At 40.2% G+C, this 20,752-nt stretch overlaps 1 protein-coding gene across 4 annotated transcripts; it reads left to right on the top strand.

Annotated features, from left to right (window-relative positions):
* The first annotated feature begins 284 nt into the window (after positions 1–284).
* On the top strand, positions 285–19,250 carry sept6 (septin 6). Of its 4 annotated transcripts, none has more exons than XM_034689796.1 (11): positions 285–402; positions 2,205–2,319; positions 4,308–4,503; positions 5,840–6,026; positions 7,484–7,645; positions 9,428–9,524; positions 10,955–11,123; positions 11,299–11,431; positions 11,536–11,726; positions 13,218–13,267; positions 18,055–19,250. In XM_034689796.1, the coding sequence occupies exons 1-10, from the start codon at positions 373–375 to the stop codon at positions 13,219–13,221; spliced, it is 1,284 nt and encodes a 427-aa protein (XP_034545687.1). In that variant the 5' UTR covers positions 285–372; the 3' UTR covers positions 13,222–13,267; positions 18,055–19,250. The 4 variants fall into 4 exon arrangements, with proteins under 4 accessions (XP_034545687.1, XP_034545686.1, XP_034545685.1 ...); XM_034689795.1 differs by lacking the exons at positions 13,218–13,267; positions 18,055–19,250 and adding exons at positions 12,735–12,787; positions 14,414–16,976; XM_034689794.1 differs by lacking the exon at positions 18,055–19,250 and adding an exon at positions 14,414–14,877.
* The last annotated feature ends 1,502 nt before the right edge of the window (positions 19,251–20,752 follow it).

Raw genomic sequence — 20,752 nt, forward strand, 5'->3', positions numbered from 1 at the left:
TCTAGATAAGGATTCCATCTTTGTTAGATACACTCGACCTAATACTCATCTTAATTTGTAACGTTCATTTATTCTGGTTCACTTCCCTTCATACTGGACGAAACCATTCAGGCAAACTCATGGGGTGTCTGTTATCTTTTTTTTAATTAAACGCATCCCATATTTTTATATTGAAACACAAGCAAAAGTTTAAACGGCGTTTGAAGTTGTTTTAATAATCAGCACTGCAGCTCGGCAGAGGTTTCACTGTATTGTGCCTAAAATAGCCTGTTGGACCAATCCAAATGGGTCAGTCCTCCATGATCGGTGCAGCTCTCCTTGCTAAACACAGAGAGCAGCAGAGGGTTCAACCGCCGGCTAACAGCTACTACCATGGCGTCTACGGAGATAGCGAGACAGGCGGTGAGTAGCCTATTTTACTCAGGTTACTATTGTTAGTACCAACACATAGCTCTTAAAATATCTTTGCTACCTCCAGTTCTACCAAATGTATAATTCTAGCATTACATACGACTGTAACTGGAGTAGACTGAGGCTTCCCTGGTCACCCGCTTTACGTGATTATAATTCATCTAACATTCAAAGCACCGTCGCTGAACAAAAGGACTTAAAGTGATTGTTTGTTTCTGGAAAATGTGTTATTGCATTTTTTATAATCAAGTAAATCCCTTATAGTAGAGTCAGGCCCAAGGCTGCTCAGTCGTTCCTGCTTTATGTTAAACCATGTTAATTTCATTTCATTCTGCAGATCCACTTCCCCTTATCTTTAGATTCGGATGATACAAAGGTTTGAAATACTGTGTAGTAGCCTCGTTATTAGCTCTATTAACCGACTATCTATCCATCTTCAGGCCATTCATTCTGAACGCCCCCGTTTCAGCAAAGCCACGGTGCTCAAGTCATTTCCGTTCTGTTATTTCATGTGAGCCCCGTTAACTTCCACTCGGGCGTTGTCTGATGTGCATTGAAAAATATGGACTAAACAGATTCTTGCCCTTTATAGGCATTAAGGCCTGCAATTTTGTAAAGCTTGCGTAAAGTTTTCCTGGCTTTTGTTCGGGGGAGGATGGAAAAAGGAAGCCACTACACCCAGAGAGAGAGAGAGAGTGCTCAGAATAGCAAGCTTTTTGCAGTTTGATATCCCTTTGCGGCTCAATGAATGAAAACCCACTGTGTGTAACTTGGCTGTGAGTGCCTTCAAATGAAGGATTGGGTTCAGGAATGTTGCACTTGCAGCCGAATAGGAAAGGCTGTTTGTCCAGTCACATTACCCCGAGGTTTCCAAATACTCCCACAGCTGTTTAAACCCTATTTCAACTATCCAAGCACCCCACAACTGTCCAGCACCATCAGCTTGTTTGGTTATTTTAAATCGACCCACAAACTGAGTGTTTTCCTCTCAGAGCCTGGTCCACATTGGAAAGAAATGTTGTGTTATGTTAAGCCACATAATGGGTGGTTGGCTGAGGTCGAGCTGGTTGAGAGGCCTTTCTTAGCCGTATAATCTAAATTCTTTTCTTTCCTGCACCTCATAAATGTAGATGTGCACCACGGGAAAGAAATTCACAGAGATGGAGATGCTTGGCAGAGGCCACACGCCTCCACACACATGTAGCAGCAACAGTGCTTTTTACACCTCAGTGTTTGTGTGGCTGTTATTCAGAGATAAACTGCATGCAGACCGTGTAACAGTAGAGTGAGGTGGAATCAGACAAACAGAAGGAGTTTAAGGGTTCACCTGAGGTCACACCACAAAAAAGCTTCATTGAAAAGACTCCATGGCTTTTAATTTCCACTTTTGTTCATTTTAAAGAAATCTGCTTTAAAATTATGTTTTTATGTCCAACCCCTCTGCTGTTAGCACATTATTTCAAACATGAAAGGCAACATTTTCCTTATATGTACATTACGGTTTGTAACCGTCTCGTCTGTGGGAGAGTTAGAGTTCAGGAAACAGGAAGTGGCCTGCTTGTTACCTGAGCAGAACATCGTGCATGAGCAAAAATGGTGGAAGATTTGGTTGTGTGTTTTTTTTGTCTTTGCAGGGCTACATTATCAAGCTGCAAATGTTATTGTTCAAGATTTAGCATTTCTAAAAGCCCTATGGTGTACAAGTTTGACAATATACGTCACTGCATAACATGTAAAGTGATTGATAGCTTTGTATGTACCTGAATCTTCATGTTGATTCTTTTTGTTTTTAGGGTGAAGGTGCACGTGCTGTCCCCCTGGCCGGCCATGTTGGCTTTGACAGCATGCCTGACCAGCTGGTCAATAAGTCTGTCAACCACGGATTTTGTTTTAACATCCTCTGTGTCGGTGAGTGTGTCATGCGTGAAAATGCTTCTCCTTCCTCTCCTCTGGCCAAAAGACGACTTATTTGCTTCAGTGAAAGTCAATCTTTTCCACAAGACGCAAAGCATGTTGTTGAGCATTTGGTCCACTTAGATTCCCTTGGCCAGTCAGCAGAGATTGTTAGGAAGATGCTTCTGGTAAGTTAGGACATTCAGAGACAACAGATACTTGATATACTGTGATTTATGTTAGGCATGATAGATAAACCCTAACAGAATACAAGCTTTAGAGTCAGACACTGATACATAAGTGTCTGTGCAGTTTTTAGAGTCAAAAAAAAGCCTCTTCAGCTTGGTTAAGCAGGGTTATTTACTGGCATATATTCAGTAGTCTGTTTATAATGCGCACCCACCCAAAACTAATGAAATCTAATACAGCACTACTGCAAAACATGTACAGCTTTATGGAGGAGATGAGGCTAAAGTCATTAAAACAGCTTTCTTAAAGAGGACTTGATTTGGCTATTTTAATACAAAAGCTAGTCATTTAATCAGTTTGTTATATTATACTGAGAGGCCCTATCTAATATTTTCATACATTTGTTTTAGTGAATGCTGGCTGAATATTACCATTGGCATTATTGCATTACTGTCATCTACATACAGGCTAACAATCCTGGCTGTAGGGACTCAGTTGCACATGAAGCCCAAAGTAACATTGGGAATGTGTCACCAAACACCTGGCCATGTTTTCTTCTGTGCCTTTTATTTGTGTTTTACATTTCCTGGCCTAAGTGCAGGCATGCCAAGTCTTTGAAGTGGCAATGTGTATCTTTCTGATGTTTTGGAGATGTGTTGCCAGAGTTTTGAATAATTCACTAATGTTTAGATGTTGGTAAATTAGTAAATGTCCTATTCTTACATGTTCTCCACTTAGATGTTGCTTTGTGTTATGTTTCTTTTTATAGTTCCAGTCAGTTCCTTTCCCTCCTGCCATTTTTAGTGTCATGGAGTTGGCTCATCTGCGAACTGGAAAACTTTGTGCTACTCAGCCTTTTTACATTTGTGTTGAATCAAGAGGTTGAAAAGACCGAAAATAGTGTTTTTCATTATTTTAACAACAACACAAATGTCATACTTACTTCATACTGGTGCTTTGACAACCTAAATTTGAAGCACGCTAGAAAAAATATTACAAATATGGAGGTGAATTGATGCAGGAAACTATCAACATCCTTTGTTGTCTTGTTAAATTGCTGTCATGTGACTCACGCACAGTGCTTTCAAGTGATACAAAATTGAACTCAAGCAAAGGCATGTGATTGTGTGTTTCTCCTCCACACTTCCGCACAGTGTTTTAGCTGTGTTATTTATGATTTCATGAGATTCTACTTCAGGCCTCTCCAGTTTGGCTCTCAGTTTAGCAAAAGAGATGCCAAATTGCCTGGAGAGTGAGGAACCCCTCCTTTTAAACAGGGCTCAGAGACCGGTGATAGGACCCTCGATGCTGCAGTTAATTTGAATTCTGAGGGAAAGACTGGGAATCAGGAACAAAGTGAGATATCATAGAAAAATGGGCTCACATGCGTGGAGTGCGGGTCAGGCTGTGATGAATAAAAATAGAATTCATACTGAGAGAGCTCTGTATCTGAGTCATCTGACAGCCTCTCTCAGTAAATGGACGTCAGAACACATCTGCACATGAGCAGCTATTTCTGCTGTGTTTACGGCTGCTAGCATTTGAAAATGATATGATGTGTTTGAAGCATCTTTAAAATGACATGTTTAGTCTGCGCTCACTTCATTCAACTCTCTTTTTTGGCTTCCTTTGTGTTCCAGTGAATGAGAGTCAATGAAAATGTCTGATGAGCGTGTGCATGTCAGTTTAAAGGGTTGGTTTAACATTCCTTTGGTTGGAAACATGTGTGGTGAAGTTTTGAGGAGAAGAGGTCACTTTAATGTATGAAAAACACTCATGGTCAATGGATCAATCAATGGATTTTGTGTTGTCAGGCGAGACGGGTCTGGGGAAGTCCACCCTGATGGACACACTGTTCAACACCAAGTTCGAGGGTGAGCCCACCCAGCACAGCCAGCCGGGAGTCACGCTCAAGTCCAACACCTATGAACTTCAGGAGAGCAACGTGCGCCTCAAACTCACCGTCGTTAACACCGTGGGCTTCGGGGACCAGATAAACAAAGAAGACAGGTAAAGCAGTCAGGTGTTGTGCCTTTAATAGTCCATGAAAACAACTTTTTTTTATGTAGTTCTTTGTTTTTGAAAGCAACATCAGAAATCCACAGTTAATTAGAGTGATTAAGCTCTTTGTAATGAGAAGGCTTTTACAGGTTTTGCACTTTGTTCAGTATCAGATTGCCAATAACTGAGTAAATAACATGGATTTACTGCATTTTGCAAAAGCACATAATCATAGCCATGAGAACAGCTACTGGTATAATATCATACAGTGTTTGCTCAAGCTGTGTCTGTGTTTGTGTTTGATCATTTTTGTGCTGGGGATAGTGGATGCCTGTTTTCTGTAGTCTTTAATGCAGGGGTTCCCAAACTTTTCTGCCCGTGACCCCCAAAATATAGGTGCCAAAGACTTGTGACCCCCTCTGTCCCTCAAAGTGATTTTAATGTGGCTTCATTTAGCTGGTCTACATAAAATGACCCTTCCTTTATGAGCATGTGGCTGTGTTTCCTGTGCCTTTATGAATTAACCTACTGCTACTGATGCTTTTAATAATTAACTGTTCACTAACCCTAAACTTAGGAGTCATCTTGCAAAAAGAAAGGTTCTATTTCAAGTTAAGCTACTATTTTTGTCGATTTATTTATGATAATGGGTAAAATGTACTATTTTTTAATATACATTTAAAATCAAACGTTCTGGAAGACTTCTCACAATCCCCCATTAGTGTAGGTCGTGACCCACCAGAGGGTCCCGACCTACACTTTGTGAACCCCTGCTTTAGTGCATGGACTCTTTTTCTGTTTTTCTTATATCAGTTCACTGTAACACTCACCCTATCAAGGTTTGCATTCAGTGTTGAAACTTTAAGTGTGTCTACTAAAAGAATATTAAAATGAATATGAAAAGTCCATAAATAATTTCTGCCGGTTTATAAGTAAAACTCTGAAGTTAGTTTGATCTACTGGGATAGAAAAACACTCAAAGTAGGTTCTTTTGGATAAATTCAATCAACTTTAGAAATAGAACAAACCAGGAAGTGGCTTTCAAATGGCTGACTAAGTGTAAATGCTGGATGTAAACCTGGAGAAATCAGTGATACCTGAGTGTTTGGGCATTTAATTTGATTAGGGAAACCTGCATTTCACAAGGATTAGCCTTTAAAGGGGACAATGTATCTTTATCCATCTGTGTTTTTTTATCTATTACAATTTAGCTACACTTGTGATACACTGACTATGATGCATTCTGCAAATGTTTGCTGCGTTGTGTATCAGAACAGGACATTTTCTAACAAACATAATCCAAGACAAAAGGTCAAACTCCTTCTGTTTGTCTGTTTTCTCACAGTTACAAGCCTATCGTGGAGTTCATTGACGCCCAGTTTGAGGCATATCTACAGGAGGAGCTGAAGATTAAACGCACGCTACACAGCTACCACGACACCCGCATCCACGCATGTCTCTACTTCATCGCCCCCACGGGACACTCGCTCAAATCTCTGGATTTGGTGACCATGAAGAAACTTGATAGCAAGGTGAGCTTCAAAAAACGTCTCAACATCATCCAGAAGCTATTTGAATACCGTGGAGATCCAGCAGGATTTGTTTGTATGTGTTAGATGTTCATTGATTTGCAAATCTGTGTGTTTTCCATCAGTTTCAGTTCAATTCCAGCTAGTATTAGGCCGACACTGCGCCTTTTGTTGTGTTAGCATCATATACAGTAGTTTCAAGCAGTCGTGCGAGAATCACATTTATAGAAATGCTGTTTGACATTGTTTTCTCTAGCTCAATGGGAAGTACAGTTTCCCTCCCAGCAGCAGAACGATGTAGAAGAACAGCTGTTATATAATGCCTTTGAACTTGTAGACACAGACTGTAGCATGTCATAGATATTTACTCTGGAGGTAAATCCTTTATCTGTGTGTGTTGCTGTGTGCACCATTTGATCCATCCACTCTAGTCATGGGTCGTAAACCTTTTCTAGGCCATCCGCCTGCATTCAAAGTGGCTCTGGTCTCGATTCAGCGTTGGTGTAGGTCAGCTGTGAAATGCAGTCGCTCGTCTCTCAGCGAGGTCCCCACCACAGCAGCTCATTTGCATGGACCTCCTGGCTTTTGTACAAAGAGTCTGCTCAGTGTTTGCCAGAGCAGCTGTGCCCTCTGGCAGCCACTCACTACAGCTTCATCCAGAGCAGAGCTTCTCCTCTGTTTACATATTCACCTGGGGGGTGCATTCAAGTACTTTCTCAGCTGAAGTGCCCGTAAGCAAGACATTGAATTGTCATCAGACCCAGGTTTTTGTTCACATGTGTTCACATGATCCTGAAGTATGTCAGGCATTGCAACCCCCCATTTGGATGAGGTTAGTTGTGTAGGCTACAGGAAATACAGAAGCTGGTTGTGTGGTAGTGAGAGTCTCATTTATCATCATTCATCAGTCAGCTGTGCACATGAGACCCTGCCTGCTTTCTCCTGCAATCTCTCCATTTTCCTTTATTTATGGACACCTACTGCTTACATTTTGTTGAAAACTTTGTCTGCCTATGTTTGGAGAGCTGTTAAGTGATCTAGAGCAGGAGATGGGAACCTCCTGCTCCCTACTGTATTTGCTAATTATATCTCTGTTTAATAATGTTTAATTGTCTGCAGTGCATAAGAGGCCTGACTTCAGAGGTCCTGTAGCTTGAGAGAGACACTGTGATATGTAAAGTGATGGAGACAGAATTGCGGCATGTACTTCAAGTTACTGTTACACCCTTAGAAAACATGTGATCAGCAGTAGTATAACATTAATAAAGAGAGTGTGTATTTAATTTCACAAGTTTGAGCTGTAACTTGTGTAAGACCTGAATCATTTGTTGTCAGTCCCTGATAACTGTACAGCAGGATCATCTCCAATTGTAACCCAGCAAGAGAGCTGCTCTATATTTATCTTTGTATTTGAAAAGCATTGTCTGTACATTGACATTTTGTCATGTCTCACGCTGCAGGTCAATATTGTTCCAATCGTTGCCAAATCAGACGCCATCTCCAAGAGCGAGCTGGCCAAGTTCAAAATCAAAATCACCAGTGAGCTGGTCAGCAACGGAGTACAGATCTACCAGTTCCCCACTGATGATGAGTCTGTCGCCGAGATCAACTCCACCATGAACGTAAGATGCTTCATCTAAAGCTTTTTTTTTTTTTTTTTTTTTTTTCTAGTTCAGTGGACAAGTAAGAAATTGAGTTAAAGCTCCTGTGAGGAGTTTTTGAGTGGTCATGAAATGGACTGAAATGAACAGTGATGCATCTTTATGACCTAGAAAAGCAAACAAGATTGTTAGAAAAGGAATTGATCTATTCTGTTTTGTTATCTTAAAGCCTGAAATCGCTGTGAGAGGGTAGGTGTCAGATGAGGTGATGGACAGCACGTCACGAAAAACCCTTTTTCTGCAGTAAATATTCTTAATGAGTGAAATAGTTGACTGTTAGTTGAAAGCAGGACGAGATAACATAATTTACACCTGTACAGGACAAAATAAGCAAGATCACTTAGTGCACAGGGGGGCACCAAAGTCAACACAAACAGAAAGTTCCATACAGGAGCTTTAATATAAATAAAGAGATATAATCATAGACTGTAAAAAATATGGACGTAGTATCCGTGACGTCACCCATCTGTTCCTGAGAGCTGTTTTGAAGCAAATCGACGGCGGCAGCCATATTGGTAATGCGGAACTCAACTAGGCAGAGTGTGACGTAGTGTGAGTCTCTTAGCCAATGGCTGTGTGTTCCCCGACCGGGAGTCACGTCAGTTATGTCCTTATTTGGGCAAAACTCATAATCTTAATATCTCTTAACCGTCACGTTAGAAAAAAATTCACCCCCCGTACAGTGTATGCCATTAGAGAGATTAGCGTTGTAGGGCCAAGCCGTTTTTTGAACCAGGCTGTAAACATGTTTATTAATGCTGCAAAGATCGTCTTTTTCCCATTCATATCTATGTGGTTTCCGGTGTTTCTGCAGCCAGCCTCAGCGGATTTTCGATGTATTGCAGTTTATATCACTTCCGCATTGGCTTCATCGTTTGAGACCGCAGTTTGCCGCTTGGATATAATACTACAATTACTACTACTAACAATAATAATAGTAATAATGATAATAGTAATTAGTTTGATTTAATAAAAATTAAAAATAAATAAACAAATAAATAAAAATATTATAATTAAATAGTAAATAATTATAGTCATGATAATAATAACGGTAATAATATCAATAGTACTAATCATAATTATTAGTATCATTTACTCCTTAACCATCCTCATCTCTGCTTCTTCCTTTCACACCGAAGTCATCTAAAGCTTTTAAACTGTCCATTCATTTGTTTGTATCAGAAATGAGGTCATGTTGGTCACTGAGTGGTGAGTGTAACACATTCCTAGCTTCTACATTTGAACCTAAACTCAGCCATGCGTTACCGGCATAAACAGCATGTGATGTAGGAACAGTCCCAGGCTTCATCTGTGTCTGCTCAGGCTGTCAGGAAGCCGCCCCATGCAGGGAGGAGTGTGCTCAGAGCTGCACAATCGGCCAGCTCATGCTGCAGGAAGCCTGCAGTGTGGGAAAAAAGGCCTGTGTTCACTGACTGATGAGCCAAAGCTCACTTAACTGTTTACGAGGTCTGATCTGTTGAAACGTCTCAACTATCCCTAACTGTTTGGCCTGTTGTTGTACCGCCTGACCTCAAATCTGTGTTGATAAAAGGTGGTACATCTTCCTGTATTTCAAGGTGTCTATTAATACGAGCTCTTAATGTTCTAATTATAAATAGAAATAACACATTTTGTCTCAGTTTTTCTAAATGACCCTAATAGGCAGGAAATGATCCTGAGGGGAATCTTCAGAGCTTTCAGGTGTTTGGAGGTATACCAACATTATTTCCCTTCACTCCACAGAGCCATTTGCCATTCGCTGTCGTGGGGAGCACAGAGGAAGTGAAGATTGGGAACAAGATGGTGAAGGCCAGGCAGTACCCCTGGGGGACAGTGCAGGGTAAGGCGAGGTCACATCCTGCACAGGAAATGAGAGCACCCTCCCTCATATCAGAGCCACTGCAGCTTCTCCCTCCTCTCATATTCCTCCTCGGCTGCATCAGCTGCCACAAACAAACTGATGACCAGTTATATAACCTCAGTCAGCTGCAGCACCCCCCTCAGCAATCATACTGTCTGTGTGAGCTGTAGTAGCCCTTAGCTTGTATATATTTGGACACATTACGTCACTGACAGTGATTCAGATGTATCGACTGACATTATCGATCTGTAATGTAGTCTGTGATGTTTTCTAGATAGAGAGCAGTTCTCATGGTGTTGTAGTGAAAAAGTTACATGTCTCTGCTTTTGAAGCTTTTTGGTACTTTCCAGCCTCATACTGTACAGTTTTCTACTGTATGGTTTTATTGTAAGATGGTCTGTATGTGTGGGTGGTCTCAGGTGGCTTGCCTGGACTTATGCTGCACATAAGGGTGTGGCCAGATCTGGGATGGTTTTGTGAAGGGCTGCATCCTACACTTTTCCCTGTTATTGGTTGAGCTGTATATTATTATCGTTTTTTAACTACTTGGCCTCACTAATTGGTAACTATTGTCCAGAAGATGTGTTTAAGTTTATTTTTAAATCCAGCCTGAAGAGAGTACAGGACATAATACTGCAAAAAAAAGTAAAGAAACAGAAATCCTACCTTCAGATAAACCAGGTTTGTAGCAAGTTTTGCTTAGTAAAAACCCCCAGATAGAGAAGCAATCATCAAATAGTTAATTTATGGAGAATGGATTAATACTTTCATTGTTAGTACTCAGTAGATTGGATTTACGATTATGTTATTACATTGATGTTGTTGAATTTCAGCTTGTTCACAACTAAACTCATATCTGTGCAGAAATGTTTTCCCTTTTTACACAACTTGCTCCCTCAGGGGAATTATATCCAGAATTTCTACACTATTTATTAATCCAATATGAACACCTGACAACACCCCTTAAGTTGATAGTAAGCACTTGAACCTCACAGCTATTGTTTCATATAAAACTCAATGTGGTGGAGTGCAGCCAAAATCATGAAGAAGACCCGTCTCTTTCCCAAAGCTTACAGATGGCTCTGTATAATATTTTTGTCCTGAGGCTTCACCCAAAATTGGGTGCATGTGCACTCGCATGATCTGTGGCATCACTGTGTCCAGCAACAGAATCAATAAACAAGCCACAGGACATGAGCACTACTCTGTGTTGATCTGTTAGCAGAGCTGGTCTGTGAAAAAACCCTCTCTGGTTAGAATAGAGATTTAATACATATTAATGATTGTTAACATGAACTGATGCTGACGCTGTTGTTGACTGTTCCTGCTCATGTACTCTTACTGCACATTACATAATCCTCAAAGAACAGGTTGCCATTTGATGTGTCACTGTGGTGTGTCTCCCACAGTTGAAAATGAGAATCACTGTGACTTCGTCAAACTGCGAGAAATGCTAATCAGAGTGAACATGGAAGACCTGCGAGAGCAGACCCACACGCGTCACTACGAGCTCTACCGTCGCTGCAAACTAGAGGAGATGGGCTTTAAGGACACAGATCCTGACAGCAAGCCCTTCAGGTAGAGAACTAGAGGCTGCTCTCATACAGCTGGAAATATTCCCCACTGCATCCTCTTGTTACTGCTTTGCAATGTGTTGCATTTTATTATCATAACCTTTTTATTCCACACGATCCTGCAACACTTAAAGCTTCTGTTGGTAATCGTGATCCCTTTGTCATTCTTCCATCACCAGTCTTCAGGAGACTTATGAGGCAAAGAGGAACGAGTTCATGGGCGAGCTGCAGAAGAAAGAAGAAGAGATGAGACAAATGTTCGTCCAAAGAGTCAAAGAGAAAGAGGCTGAGCTCAAAGAAGCAGAGAAAGAGGTACCACCACTACAATCTGGTCACTCATCTCTCTCTCTAAGGACACCCCTGCTCTTTTATTTAATTCAATACAAAACACTCTTTCTTTTGCTGCTCCTGCACAGCTGCATGAGAAGTTTGACCGCTTGAAGAAGCTTCACCAGGACGAGAAAAAGAAGCTTGAGGACAAGAAGAAGTCCCTGGACGACGAGCTGAACATGTTCAAACAGAAAAAGACTGCTGCAGAGCTCTTGCAGAACCAGGCGCAGCAGGCAGGAGGCTCCACCACGCTCAAGAGGGACAAAGAGAGGAAAAAGTAAGTATTGTTCTCTTTTTCCCACTGTGCACTTCCTTCCTTCCATTTCTAGTCTCACATCACAGGTCAAGGAGAGAACCTCCAGTTGTATCAGGACTGGAAAAGTCTGGATAATGTGGGAGGAATGAGGCCCACGTTTATTACACTGATGAGGGATTTGTGTCACATCAGTACACAAGTGTTCCCAATAAGTGCGATGTTGTTTGTAGCTTTCTTCTTAGAACAATGCAGATCCATCAGCATTCTTTCCACTACGCACATGTCCCTCAGACAGAACTTATTATTGCTCTGTCCCTCTAATATTCTAAACTGCTTAATACACTCGCCAATAATCCACCTGATATTTGTATAGTTTAATCCATCCAGCAGTAAAAAGCTCAGCATAAACCTCTCTCAGACTCTCACTCTTCTCATTAGAAGCACATTAAAGCCCCACTCTGCCCTCCGCATTACAACAAAGAATGTTTTAAGAGCTGACCAGAACTTATAATTAATCACCAATGTGGAAAAATAAGAGGGGCAGAGAGAAAGAGGGAGAGAGAGAGGGATAGAGAGAGAATGATGGACTGCCTCCCTCATCTGAAGAGCTGCACAGTTTCCAAGTGTAAGAAAACGTCACAAGGGACGGCTCAAGCAAAACACATCACAAAATTAAAAACACATTTGTGTAAACAACTCTGTTAACAATTACTGGACGGTTCTATTTGTTATAATTTATTACAGATCATAATCGTCTCAGCTGCTTCATGAAAAAACATTTGACACTTTTTCTCCATCCCTTCATTCCTGCTGTAGTCCCAGTGGCCATTCCTCTGGTTTGGATCACTGCACTGTGTGAAGTCTTTTTTTTATTACAATAATTTTGTTGTACCCCACCCATGACACTTCACATCAGTTTGAAATCTCTGCAGCAGCATGTTCCAAGAGTATTTGAGTGTGCTCAGAGTGATCTGTTGAAACTGTCGGTCCCTTCATGCTGGTAACGGACTCCTGGTTTTTGTGTTGAAGCTGATGTGACGCGGTGCCTGTTAGAAAAGGAAGAAGACACTTGCACTGAGAAGGTTCTTGTTGCTTTATTTTTCCTTCCCTGTTAATGCCCTTCCTTCACAGCCACTTTCTTCTCCCCTCATGAGCTCTGCTTGGATCCTTCCTCTTCCAATAGGGGCAGCAGTGCAGCATCTGTAGCTTTGTCTATGGGTCACTGATTGAAACCGTCTACAGTCGTCACCCTTTAAGTGTTAACATGGATTCAAATTGTCCACCTGTGTTTCGGTATAAATATTTCACTTATTTAGATATTTATTTATATATTAGTTTTTCCCACAGTGAGAATGAGTTTTCCTGGGGTCCACAGGAAAGAACACAGGGTTAAATCAGTGTGTTTTTCAGTTCCCAGAAGACACAGCTACTGATTACTGCTTGTTGCGTGTAAGATGTGATCTGTCCTGTAAATGCATGTGTCACCTATGTTGCATCCATAATGTTTTCCAGTTAACTCCTCCACCCTCACTTGCTGCATGCTGCATGAGGCACCTGTCCTGGTAAGACCCCTACCTCTTGAGCTCTTCTAACCATCACAATCTGAAATACAGATTAGACTTGATTAATTGGCTCGACAAGTCTTTTGATTTTATGGTTTAGACGAATTGCACAATACCGGAGAGAAATAAATAAGACTCAAGAATAGAAACAAGTAGCTAGTTGGGAGAATCTGCACTTAACTGTACTGAAATGTTCACCCTTTCTACACTAGTTAGCAAGCAATCACCTTTAACCTTTGCATCTACACATTAAACATGATTAAAATAAGTATTTCAATGCTGTTAAATCTAAATTTAAACACATAATTACCTCTAAATGGTTATTTTAAAGTGAAACACAGATATTCAATTGAAGGCCTTAAGTATATCACTAGTAACATCTGCTTCGATCATATCCTTGAGCTGGCAGTGTTTACCCTCCTTGTGTCAGCTTCTAAATCAGCCAGCTTATTAGCTCCCCACACACACTTTTCATTTACCGCCACATCTGCCTCCCTAAATTCACAACAGTCCCCTTTTATTGTAGCGCTCTGAAAGTCCTTCTCCACACGGCCCTGAAGTCACACAAAGAGTACATTCAAGGCTGGACTGAGACTAACAGGTCACTCCAGAGCAGCAAACAGCCTCAGGGCCCATCTCTGTTCATAGAAAGGACATGTTTTGTTGATCTCTCAACCATATGACTACACCCCCCCCCCCCTTCCGTTGATATAAGTGCCACATCCACAGAGAAAGAGCTGTTGTGTAGGCTGAACGCTGGGGACGGAAGAAGTGTAAGACATCTGCTTCACAATCTGTAAACTCCTCAAGAGGTTCAAGACTTTTTAAATAGATGAAAACAAGCTGCTTTTTTTCAAGAGCAAGATACTGAACAACAAGAGCGAGAGTCAGGTTTTGTTTCACACTCAAGGGTGGGACAAAACCTCTAAAAAGAAACAGTGTCCAAGAATAACTTGACTGTACTTGCACTCTAAACCTCTGTGCACTCATTTCTTTTAAGTTGCCTTGAAAGCACGGTCTCCATTAAATGCCATCTGGTCACTGATGTTAATGTAACAGATGTGAAACAGTGTGTGCATGCGTGTGTGTCGTAATGATGTTTTAACTCAAAAGAAAGCAATAACAGCCCTTCTCTTTCATTTCCAGCTTAGGGTTCCTGTAGAAAAAAAGTGCTCCTTGTGGCCATCCAGCTGTGAATGAGTTTCAACCCATCATCCTTTTTTTTTTATAGTACCCCTTCCCCACCTCACCCTCACCCAACCCCCATAATTCAACCCTCCATACGCCCTCCACCCTGCTCTCTGGAAGACGCGGGGCTAGCAGTTTGACTTTTTTTTTTCTTATGCTGAATAATTCTCGTCCTCTTGATGGTTTTTACAAGCAATTATTCAGCTTAGCTCTTTGTAGACATTTCCTCAATATGCATTCCATATTTGTTTAATATTCAATGATTCTTTGCATGACAGAGTGAGCCTTTTGTTGATATTAACATACATGACCACTGTTGGGATGGGCAGAAATGTACCATGGGTAAAGTGAAGCATGCATCAAACCCCGGGGCAGTGTGTTTATATCTGCAGATCTGCAGTACATTAAAGAATGGAAACAGATGTGGATTGATTTAGAACCATGTTTAGTGAGTGACGCACAAATCCGCTCCAGATTCAAATCAAAGTGTCTTAAGGCATTCTTATTCTCAGCTTTAGGAGCTCCATGTGACAGCAGTCTGCTTGAGAACAATTATCAACATGCTGGTTGGTATCTGGTGATTGGCCTTGGCTGGAGTTAGTTGGTTTAAAGTTATAGCTTTCTACAGAAGGTTTTAATCATGATGGGTTTGGTGACAGCACAGTTTTGGTTGTAACAGGAAGTGTGGTTCAAATTAAACAGGTCTCATGTTAATTAGTGATTGCTGCAGTATGTCAGAATGAAACTATCAGTGGGTTTTTTTTTTTATGTAGATGAGCCTTTGATCAACAATGTGTTTTGAGAATAGGTTATATTTTGTGTAGCCACCTTGTTTACCCGTTAAACCTTGACCTGTAAAAGAGGTTAAACGAGTAGAAGTGTCAGTATGTTGACAGCTGTGATACAGCTCTAGAGTTAGTGGAAGCAGAAACACATCTTAGTGGATCACATTTATGCAAATTGACGAGTCCAGGTCGGTCTGTAAACGTACAATATAGTAACAACAAATAGTAGCAGAAATATAATGACATTTACTGAATGTAAATGCACTTTTAAGGGTTATGCAGAAAGGATGCAACGTGACAAAACCCAGACAGTAGGGGGAGAACAGGGTTGGTTGTCACACTTTTTACGGTTTTGATGATTGTTCATCATCAAAACATCTTTCAATAGTCATTCCTACATTAAATTGAAGCTTAATGTGTTGGCTTGAAATGTGTATCCCTCTCATTTTCCATCTCATTGTAACAAAGAGGCAATTAACTATCAAAGACACTCTGACACATTGTGACAACCAACCCCATCACGGGGATGGTTGTCACACACTATGGGTTGGTTGTCACAATGGTATTTTAATGGGAAATATTTTTAAAAGGCAAGAAGGCAGAACTAAATTTGAAGGTTAATTGTACTGACAAGTGATCAGCCTACATAAAATGAGCAAGGAACATGAACAGGAAACACATCTTTAGGCCAGCCTATATAACAACATAAAGAACAAAACAAATAGGCCGAACAATAATGGCCTACTCACCTAGGCTACATGCAGTCACTGTCTGAGTTACAGTGATGGCAAATGTAGGGTCTGAGCACTCCAACTAATTTCTCCATGCATGATTTTGACAATATAGGGGTTGGTTGTTACATGTAACAACCAACCCCAAAGAGAATGTGACGACCAACCCCAACTGGATTTTTGCTAGCATCAAGGCTAACAATCATCTAACAAGTAGTTAGCTAGCTAATACAAATCTAAACTATAGCTTTCCTCTCACACTTTGTAAGGGTAACACTTGTTTTGTTATAAACCCATCGGTTTAAAGCCTAGAAGAAAAATACTGAGGAGCTGAATATTTACAATTGACATGAAAAACACAAAAAGTCCTCTCCCTTCAAGTTCAGCTGTCTTACTCCAGAGAAGACAATGTAGGTGAGCTCTGATTCCTAATTCTGGAAATGTCCCATACCCCAATTTCAGAAGAAAGTGCCCCCTAGTGGCGAGATATAACAAGTGTACCAACCAACCCTTGTGACAACCGACCCTGTTCTCCCCTATGTCACAATGAGAATTATATTTCATGGATTTCTATAGTTGTACGACTTAGACTTAATATTTCTGCAGCTACATTTACTTCATGACTGAATTTGTACGTACGTTGAAGTCCCCCAGGTGATGCTGCTTCACTTTAGCCTGAGCATGAGCAGTTGTGAGCCTCCTCTCTTTACCACTTCTCTCATACCTCATTCATTGTCATGTGTTGTGTGCCAACTTTTCCTATAGCTTTCACATTTGCACTTTTTTTATATGAACAAATGTGATGTTTCTCATCGAGTATATTAATATTGTTGTCAGTGCAATTGTATCTTTCTTTTTCTGTTTTACTTACAATGATGAAGGCACATTTGAAAATCAATCACCTTGATGTCTGTTGTCCTGCAGGGACAAGTATTGGTTGTGTCAGTGTTATCACAAAAATATTACAATATCTCAAAAGAAAATAAAGGCCAATTTTTCACCAAATGTTGCAGCTGTGGCCATGATCATTGTGTGTGACGGATGTCTAACCAGGTGCTACTGGGGAGAGTGGGTCTGCTTGTTTTAAATGGTGAAGAGTTTTGGGTGACATCATATTAATATTGATGCCAAAACTGCAGCTGTAAAGAACTTCTCTTGATCTATATTTTTATTTCTGGAGGAGGGTGTGTTCCTGATTGTAGGTTAGCATCTCAAAGTAAAAATTGTTGCTGCTTTTCAGTCATATCAGGTAAAATTCTTCAGGTATGTTAATTTAATTCCCCTCAAAATCACAGGGTATCTTTTGACCCCACTTATTAGTTTGTTTTTTTACTAATTTGAGGTTCAAGGCTGCTTTAATTGTCTTTGAAATGAAGACATAAAAACACTTCACTTCCGCATGACATTAAGGTCAAAACACATCAAAAGAAAAGCCTTTCCCTCTCTCTTTATCCCCTGCTTACTGGTCTGTGTGGTTTCACTCTTCTTTGCAGTAATCCCTGGCTCTGCACTGAGTAGGTCCTCAGCCAGCCAGCCCTTTGTGGGTACTGAGTACCTCAAATGTGACCAGAGGCTTTGTGGACTGCCATCCTTCAGGGTTTCTTAATCATGACCTGCTTTGCTATAACAGTGATCAATGTGTAGCTGCTGCAGCTTTAACCTCACTTCGGCAATCTCTGTCTAATTGTTGCCTCTGCTTGTGTTTATATGTGCACTGTTTTTTGTTGTTGTTGTGACTAACATCTTTTTCACTTAAGCTTAATGAAAATGTATGAGCACTTGTTTGTTTATAATATACTTGTGTGGTAATTACTTTCACAAGACAATCATTGACTTGTTCTGCTTCATTTCAGCATTATCACTCAGTATAATCGAATGATTTTTTAGGCTTAACGAACTGTTTTACGACTCTGAAAGCAGGGCTATCAGCGCCTAACTTTGGTCTTAATGATCTTCAAACCCAAATCTCTTTCCTCCCTGTTATCAGATGCACTTCTAAATCTCAGCTTGACTTTTTTAAAGTGTTTCTGCTTGCCACTTCTTCTCTAACTGCCCGCTTTCTCTCTCTCTCTTGTCTCTTTAGCTTCTTTTAATCTGTCTTGACTGCCTGAAGAGGGGATTGCAGCTTCGGCAAGAACTAAGCACCCTTTACCTCTTCCTGTTTTATCTCGCTGTATTGAATCCTTATTTTGTTCTCCCTATGGCATCCCCCTTTTTTTGTTGAATATGGCCTTATGTGGACTCGCATGGTATTTCTGACCACCTTAAAAAGCTCTAAACCCAGGCAGGGTGTGAGCCGGGCACAGTTTAAATCTGCTTTAATGTCTTAATGTATATAAGGAGACTCTTATAGTTAATAGATGTCATCAACAGGGGCTTACACATCTTTTAGGACTCGTTGTGAAATCATTCAATCTTTACTTGAAGCAAAATAGCAATGACCTGCACTATGCACTCATCTTTTCTAAACTATTCTGAATAAAATTAATACAAGAATAAAACACTGCTCAAACATCAAGGTTTTCTGATTGAATAATCATCAAGACAGAAGCACTTGCTTTTAATTAAGTTTAATAAGTAGTCATGTTTTTTAAAATCTTTCAGTTAGGAATGAAATCTGCAAAATTACACGAGTCATATCATCCAGACGCCAAAGCAATATTTTCCTCTTCGCACTTCTTTCGATGGTGCCCATGTTTACATGTCACCGTTGAATACCATGGAGGTCACATGTAACGGCCTTTTATTACACATTGTGCTTTAGTATTCATCAGCCTACTCTTTATTTGCATGCATCTTTTTATTTAATTGCCGCTGTGATCTTTGACCTGCTTGTTTTTATCCCCCAATAACTCTGGTTTGCAGTCTGTTTCAACATCATTGCTGTTTTCTTCAAAAGGTGCATAATATTATTATTATTAATGTATATTTGCTCTGTCCTATGATTGCAGCTCCCTTTTTGCCAAATATTAGTATAAGGTGGAGTGATCTGAATCCCAGATAGGAGTATGAAAAAAAGAAGAAAATAGTCATGCATTATATAATTTATAAGGATATATTTTGTGTATTGAAGTGGAAACTTGTTGTTTATTACCTATGATCTTTGGACGTGACTGAGTGTAAAGTAACATTTTGGTGTCAGATAATACCATACATTTTTCTAGTATCAGTCATCACCTCTTGTAGTCAAAATCTTTCCCACACCACAAATTATTCAGTATCTTACTTTAGTTTGATTCCATTGATGTACATTTTCAATAAAAAAATATGATCCAAACACAATGTGCTTTTGTCTTTTATTCACATGTGATAACCTTTTAATAATGACCTTATTTAGATGTTTTCATTTTTCTGAGGTGTAAAACAAGCTGCTGGGGCCTGCAAGGTACAGAAAGGTTAACACACCATAATAAAGTTATAACACTCAATTATTGTGAACCATAACTGTTTTATTTCTACATCACTTAACTCACCTTTATTCTCACTCTGATACCTGTATTTAACAGCTGTATTAACAAGTTACTTTTCAAATTAAAATCCCTGCACACCTACACTGATGCGCTACTCTGAGTTTGTTAAACTGAAACTCAGTGAGCCATGCTATAATAGGAGATATCACTAAATTATGTTTCCTTATACATGATAGATCGTATGACAAAGTACAACCACCATTCCAACTGAAAAATGCTGGATTTCAATAAAACGCAGACTGAACACATTTAAACACACAGTGAAACTCTCAAGGAAAAAATCTCAGGGAAATCTTGAAAAAAAGAGCATTTCCATCCATCCATTATCTTGACTGCTTATCCCGTTAGGGGTCACGGGGGGCTGGAGCCTATCCCAGCTGGCTTCGGGCGGAAGGCAGGGTACACCCTGGACAGGTCGCCAACCTATCACAGGGCTAACACTGAGAGACAGACAACCATTCACACACACACTCACACCTATGGGCAATTTAGAGTGACCAATTAACCTGGTAAGCATGTTTTGGACTGTGGGAGGAAGCCGGAGTACCCGGAGGGAACCCATGCATGCACGGGGAGAACATGCAACTCCACACAGAAAGGCACCTGCCCGGTCAGGGATTCGAATCAGGAACCTTCTAGCTGTGAGGCAACAGCACTACCCACTGCACCACCGTGCAAAAAGAGCATTTTACATTATATAATACATCAATTTATAATACTATTTTCACGTCAGGTTATTATAAATTAGTTCAAGAAACGATCTCATCATTATCTCAATGCCAATCTGTTTGTTCTTTGAATGACCATGTAAAAGCCTCATAGAGACCTAAAAACCCACTAACTGAACAGCTGAACTTTTACCATTTTCAATAAAAAGAAATAAAAACTGAATTCCCAAAACTCAACATTGCACTTCTGGAGCTATGATTAACACATACTCCTGTAAGTATTTTACTGTATTTGTGAAACACTGCAGTGAACCAGAGATTTGATTTGAAACTTATTTCAGATTTCGCCAACCACCAATGATGCAATATCATACAATACGACACAATTCAATATGACATGATACACTACAGTACAATAAATATGATGCAACATGGCACAGTATGATACACTTTATTGTCCACTTGGTAAAATTTGTGTTGGAATAATTTCCCCAACAACAAGCAAACTGATTGAAAATAAATTATACGAACAAATATGACAAGAAAAGTTCAAAAGCAATTGTGAAAACACTTGGTCGATTTGGTTTAGGAAAGATTTGGTCCCCAGGAAGAATAGCCAATGCTATTGCTTGTGCAAATGGGG

Source organism: Notolabrus celidotus, chromosome 8 (genome assembly GCF_009762535.1).
Source record: "Notolabrus celidotus isolate fNotCel1 chromosome 8, fNotCel1.pri, whole genome shotgun sequence".
Taxonomy (NCBI): domain Eukaryota; kingdom Metazoa; phylum Chordata; class Actinopteri; order Labriformes; family Labridae; genus Notolabrus; species Notolabrus celidotus.

Coding starts and splice junctions, on each gene's coding strand:
- sept6 (XM_034689793.1), top strand. CDS start 373: ATGGCGTCTACGGAGATAGCGAGACAGGCG. Junction 7,646..9,427: donor AGATCAACTCCACCATGAAC/GTAAGATGCTTC, acceptor TTCACTCCACAG/AGCCATTTGCCATTCGCTGT. Junction 9,525..10,954: donor CCCCTGGGGGACAGTGCAGG/GTAAGGCGAGGT, acceptor TGTCTCCCACAG/TTGAAAATGAGAATCACTGT.